Source organism: Vombatus ursinus, unplaced genomic scaffold (assembly GCF_900497805.2).
Source record: "Vombatus ursinus unplaced genomic scaffold, bare-nosed wombat genome assembly UNPS02014820.1, whole genome shotgun sequence".
Taxonomy (NCBI): Eukaryota; Metazoa; Chordata; class Mammalia; order Diprotodontia; family Vombatidae; genus Vombatus; species Vombatus ursinus.
Genome location: NW_020954598.1, coordinates 8,352,445 through 8,359,240, shown reverse-complemented (window position 1 = coordinate 8,359,240; position 6,796 = coordinate 8,352,445). Strand labels below are relative to the sequence as shown.

The window sequence follows — 6,796 nt, the reverse complement described above, 5'->3', positions numbered from 1 at the left end:
TATAAATAAAAATAAAATTTGTCTCAGAAAACCTAGGGATAAGGGAAGACTCTGCTATCAATAATGCTTAAATTCTACTCTGTAAAAATATAATTAATTTCAGCTATTATAAAGTTATTTAGTGATTGCCAAAATTCAGTGCTTATTAAGCATTTTTTCTAAGAAAAAATATTCATTTCTATAAGTAGAAGCTTTCTACATAGTCTTCTTGTCTTTGGTCCATCTCATTTCTTGTGCCTGATTAATTTTTGAAACAAATTACTCATAATCATCATCTACTCCAACCATTATATTGAAGCCTCCAAGTTTAGTGAACATGGTGAGCTATTATGGAGGATGCTTTTTAAAATTTTTCTTTGAATTTCTTTTCCTCTTTATCCTCTGTAAATATTTTTGGAACATAAATTACCATTATTTTCATAATAGCTTTTTTGCACATACTTTCCATGAGCATGAACACTGTAATATGAGATGACAAGATGTTTCCTTTTGTTTTGTTTTGTATATATAATTTTATTACATTTTTCTCAATTACATGTAAACACAATTTTTAACATTTTTTTTTCAAATTTTAAGTTCCAAATTCTCTCTCTTACTCACTAATAACTTGAGAAGGCAAACAATTTGATATAGATTAAATTTGTGAAGTCAGGCAAACATTTCCACATTAGCCATGTTGCAAAAGAAAATGCAGACAAAAATAAATAAATAACAAAGAAACTAAAAAATAGTAATGCTTTGATCTGTATTCAGATTCCATCAGTTCTTTCTTTGGGGGTGGAAAGCATTTTTCATCATCAGTCCTTTGCAATTGATTTGGATCATTTATTGTTGAGAATAGATGTCACTCATAGTTAATCATTGTACAATAATGCTGTTACTGTATACACTGTTCTCATGGTTCTATTTACTTCACTTCATATCAGTTCATGTAAGTCTTTCCAGGTTTTTCTGGAAGCATTCTGCTTTTATGCATTTATGTATTTTGTCAAAAGGTTTTTCTGCACCTATTAAGATAATTATATGATTTTCTTGGTATTGTTTTTGTTATGGTCAATTATGCTCATAATTTTCCTAATATTGAATAAGTTCTACATTCCTGGTCCTTACTAGTATTTTATTTAAAATTTGTGCATCAATATTCATGAGGGAAATTCATCTACAATTTTCTTTCTCTTTTTTTGCTCTTTTTGGTTTAGCTATCAGCAACGTATTTGTATTATGAAAAGGATTTAGTGGACCTCCTTCTTTGCTTATTTCCCCAAATAGTTTACATAGTATTGGAATTAATTTTTCTTTAAATAATTGGTAGAACTCAGTTGTGAAACTGTACAGTCATGGCGATTTTTTTTTTAAGGATCTCATTGATGGCTTGTTCAATTTCTTTTTCTAATATAGGGTTATTTAAGTATTCCATTTGCCCATTTTTTTATCTGGGAAATAGATATTTTTGTAAATATTCATCCATTTCACTTAGATTGTAAGATTTATTGTCACATAATTAGGCAAAATCAATCCTAGTAATTGCTTTAATTTCATCTTCATTCATGATGAGTTCATACTTTTATTTTTGATACTGGTAAGTTGGTCTTCATTCATTCTTTTAATCAAATTAGCCAAAGGGTATGTCTATTTTATTTTTTCCCATAAAACTAGTTTTATTTATTAATTTAATCATTGTATTTAAATGCTATTAATCTGTCCTGAGACTTTCATAATTTCCAATTTGGGTAAAAGTAGTGATTTGCCTGATCTGTCATTTATTACTTAAGTTAAAGAACAAGTTATGAAGGGGTAGGGGGCACATTCAGAACAGAGATTACAAGGTGGAGTCCTAGGGAAGAGGGAAGAAGGGAGGAGAAAGGGAGACAAGAGGCTCTCCTCTGTCTGCTCTAGATGGGGTTGATCCTGATTTCTGAGCCTTGGTCCAGGGCACACAATGAAGCACGTGATAAGATGAGGTTCCAGGGGCTACAGGTTTAGGAAACATGAAAGGGTGGCCAGAGTTACATATCCAACCAGATTTGGGGGCTAGGATTCTCCTTGGATGAGCAGCACTGCTTCCTTTTAGGAATTGAAGTAGAATGATAAGTTCCATCCCACTTATATCATCTCTCATGAAACATTCTTGTAGTTAAAGTCTTTGTACTAAAGAATTCTTTCATCACCTAACTTCTTGTACTTTCCTTCTAGTTTCTTTGAATATGCATCCAACTTGTAAGCTGCCTGATCAAGAGCTGCTACTTGCTCCTCAGTCAAAGTGATCTGATCCAGATAAGGCTGAAGTGCTGTAGATTTCTGGTTTAAGTCCTTTAGGTTTCTACTTATGTTTATGGCAATATATTTCATTTCTAGATACTTCAAGCTAGTTGGTTTGGTCATGTTTTCTAGAAGTTTATAGTCTTCACTGGTGACTGTTAGCTCACCTGTCAGGCACTTGGCCATTTTGGAGAGCATATCCTGGCATAGTCCCATGATGTCCACCTCAGTGGGCTCTGTGGACTCCTCAGCTGTCTCCATAATGGCACTGTCTATGTCGGGGAAGAGAGGAAGGAGAAAGAATGGAGGAAAGGATGGAGATGGGGGGGAATGGAGAGGAGGAGATGGGAGGGAAGGGGAGAAGGAAGAGGAGAAAGAGGGAAGGGTGAAAAGTAGGAGAGGGAGGTAAGGGGAGGGTGGGAGGAGGGGGGCAGTTGGGATAAAACCTATTCCATTTGCATAAGTTTAAATAAATGAGTTGTTCAGTTGGCTTTATCTAGGACCTAAATACAATTAGAACATTATTTCATGAGGCATTTGATCATATCATACCGTAGTCATACATACACATGTCAATTATCATGTGTCTTGACCTTTTCTAGATCTATATATCAGAAGAGAGATGTTATGTTCCCACTACATTTTGGATATCTTGAACTTGATGGACCATACACATCTCAAAATCCAACCAAAACAAAATTCATTTCCCCCTGAAACCATCCCCTCTTCCCAACTTGTAGTAACAAAGAACTGGAAATAAAGAAGGTTCTCATAAATGGAAGAATGGCTAAACACTTTGTAATATATGACTATAATGGCATAATACTTTTCTATAAAAAAGACATCATACATGATGAATATGCAGAAGGGAAGTAAGTAAGCCAAGTAAGGAATACACATAAATACCACAGCAATGTAAATAGAAGAAACAAAACTCACAAAACAATATAATTAAATATTGAAAAATTATAAAGAACAAGCTTGACTCCAAAAAAAGATATAAGAAGCTACATTCTGCCACACTGTTGCAGAGATGAGGTTAGCATATTTTTACACACTGAATATAATACAATATTTTTTCACTGTATATAAAGGTTTTATTGAATTTTTATTCTTTTAATTTTTTAAATTCATTTTAAGCAAAAGCTATTTGGGAAGAAAAGGGGAAAGACACCATAGTAAATTTAGATAATGTAAAAAGAGAATAATACAATTATTTAAATAAAAAGTAATATTTCAAAAAATAGAAAAAAATAGATTTATAGAAAAGTTTATTCTCTCATGTGAATGAAACCAATCTATACCTTCATTTAAGGTCAGGTCAAGGTAGAATTTTCCTTCATCAAGAATGATGGATATTCAAAGACAGTCAACTGACATCAACTATTATTTAGTAATTAAAATAACTAAACACGCTTCCATGAAACTATAGAATTAGAATTTATATCAAGAGAATTATCCTGTCAATGAACAGTTCTTACAAAATAAAACTAAACAAAGCCTTAACATGCACATAAAATAAATTAAGACTTTTTGTGTCATGAATAAATTTAGACATATTAAAAGCTGTATTTGTAGCTACATTACCTCTGATTAGAGTTTTAAAGGTACTTCTCTCATAATTAAGTTGATGGCAACTTATCTTGTGATGAATCAATTATTTATGAGAGACATATATAAAACACTCTATACAGATTTCAAGAGGAGATGATGGTTTGCATCCATCCATTAATTCCTGATTGAATGACTCAGAATAACTAACTGATTTTTTCATCTAATTACAGACTTATCAATTTATGGATCTATATTCTTTTTTTTTTTTTAGATTATACATGTGCAGTTATGCAAAACACTTCCATAGTAGACAGGCCCTGAAAAACTAACTCTATTTCCCTTAATCCTATCCTGCCCCCGCCCCATTTATTCTATTCTTTCTTCTGACCCTGTCCCTCCTCAGAAGTATTTGCTTCGGATTACTCCCTTTCCCAATCTGCCCTCCTCTCTGTCATTCCCCTACTTTCTTGTCCCCTTCCCCCCCTATTTTCCTATAGGGTAAGACAGATTTCCACACCCAATTGAGTGTGTATGTTATTCCCTCCTTAAGTCAAATCCTATGAGAATAAGATTCACTAATTCCCTCTCACCTTCCCCCTTTGCCCCTCCACTGTAAGAGCCTTTTCTTTTCTGTTTTTTTTTGTAGGATAATTTACTCCATTCTACCTCTCCCTTTCTCCTTCTCCTAGTATATTCCTCTCTCACCCCTTAATTTTATTCTCCAGATATGACCCCTTCATTTTCAACTCACCCTGTGCCCTCTATCTATCTATATCTGTATATATGTACATATAATTTTTTCCCTCCAACTACCCTAATACTGACAAAGGTGTCATGAGTTACAAATATCATCTTCCCATGCAGGAATGTAGACAGTTCAACCTTAATAAGTCTCTTATGATTTTCTCTTTCCTGTTTACCTCTTCATGTTCCACTCAAGTCTTGTATTTGAAAATCAAATTTTCTATTCCACTGTGGTCTTTTCATCAAGAATGTTTGAAAGTCCTCTATTTCACTGAATGACCATTTTTTTCCCCTGAAAGATTATACTCAGTTTTGCTGGGTAGGTGATTCTTGGTTGTAATCCTGTCTCCTTTGCTCTCTGGAATATTATTCCATGTCCTGCGGTCCCTTAATGTAGAAGCAGCTAAATCTTGTGTTATCCTGATTGTGTTTCCACAATACTTGAATTGTTTCTTTCTGTCTGCTTGTAATATTTTCTCCTTGACCTGGGAACTCTGGCATTTGGCTACAATATTCCTAGGAGTTTTCCTTTGAGGATCTCTTTCAGGAGGAGATCGGTGGATTCTTTCAATTTCTATTTTGCCCTCTGGTTCTAAAATGTCAGGAGAGTTTTCCTGGATAATTTCTGGAAAGATGATGTCTAGGCTCCTTTTTTGATCATGGTTTTCAGATAGTCCAATAATTTTTAAATTCTCTCTCCTGGATCTATTTTCCAGGTCAGTTGTTTTTTCAAGGAGATATATCACATTGTTTTCTAATTTTTCTTCTTTTGGATTTGTTTTACAGTGTTTTGATTTCTCATAAAGTCACTAGCTTCCAATTGCTCTATTCTAATTTTTAAGGAAGTATTTTCTTCAGTAATCTTTTGGACTTCCTTTTCCATTTGGCCAATTTTGCTTTTTAGGGCATTCTTCTCCTCATTGGCTTTTTGGACCTCTTTTGCCATTTGGGTTAGGCTATTTTTTAAGGTGTTATTTTCTTCAGTATTTTTTTGAGTCTCCTTTAGCAAGCTGTTGACTTGTTTTTCATGATTTTCTTGCATCACTCTCAGTTTTTCCTCTACTTCTCTTGCTTCTCAAAATCCCTTTTGAGCTCATCCAAGGCCTGGGACTAAGTCATATTTTTCTTGGAGGCTTTGGATGTAGGAGCTTTGGCTTTGTTGTCTTCTTCTGGTTGTATGTTTTGATCTTCTTTGTCGCCAAAGTAAGATAATATAGTCTGACTCTTTTTGTGCTGCTTACTCAAGATCCTAGCCAATTACTTGAGTTTTAAACTCTTTGTTAAGGTAAAAGTCTGCTTCCAATTTGAAGAGTGTACTGTCCCAAGCTTTGGGGGTTTATACAGCTGTTTTCAGAGGTACTTCTAGGGACCATAAATTTTCAGTTCTTCCAAGGTGGTATGATAAGGAGCAAGGTGTTTCCTCTCCACAGCCACAACAAGCTTCACCACACCAGTGTTCCTCCTCACCCCAGGACCGCCCCTCAGAACTGTGATCCAGATCCAAGCACTGGTAAAGCAAGGGATTTCTGCCTCAGCACTGGCAAAGAATTCCTTGTAATCCCTCTCTGATCAGCCACTCGATTCCCCCTCAGTCTGTGGGCTGGAAGCTCAGGAAACAGTCGCTGCCCCAAGGGCACACTCAGGACTTGTGGCTGAGACCTAGCTCCTCTCTCACCACAGTCACAGACTTTTCCCACTGACCTTCCATGTTGTCTTTGGCATTCCTGGGCTGAGAAGTCTGGAAACCGCCACAGCTGCCCGCGATTCAGTCCTCGGAGGCCTGCTCTAGGGTCACTGCGGCCTGCACGTCCACTCCCTACTGCGCTCCTCTCCCAGACTGGAGCGATATACCTTTCTGATCAACCTTCCAGGCTGTCTTTGGCTGGAAATTTGTTTCACTCTATCTTTTTGTGGCTTCTGCTGCTTTAGAATTTGTTTAGAGCCATTTTTTAGGTATTTGGAGGGCTTTGGGAGAGAGCTCAAGACATTCACTGCTTTCACTCTGCCATCTTGGCTCCGCCCCCCCCCATGGATCTATATTCTTGATGCAACTAAATGCAGTAGGGATTTTAAGTAAGCAAGAGTTGTGAGAGTACCCAGCATTCCATTGACTCCTCCTTGGGAACCATCACTGTAGCACTAAGAAAGGTCCTTTAGACCAATGGTTTCAAACTCAGATAAAACAGGAGCCACCAAACTATATACAAGATTCCCTATGCTGACATATTGGCTTAGAAAA

At 35.9% G+C, this 6,796-nt stretch overlaps 1 protein-coding gene across 1 annotated transcript in view; it reads right to left on the bottom strand.

Annotated features, from left to right (window-relative positions):
* Nucleotides 1-2,148: 2,148 nt before the first annotated feature.
* The window catches only part of LOC114024253 (biogenesis of lysosome-related organelles complex 1 subunit 2-like), a 37,244-nt gene continuing 32,596 nt past the window's right edge, over nucleotides 2,149-6,796 (bottom strand). The window contains exon 2 of the mRNA XM_027837262.1: nucleotides 2,149-2,531. Coding sequence (XP_027693063.1) covers nucleotides 2,149-2,531 — 383 coding nt within the window. The remainder of the gene's footprint in view (nucleotides 2,532-6,796) is intronic.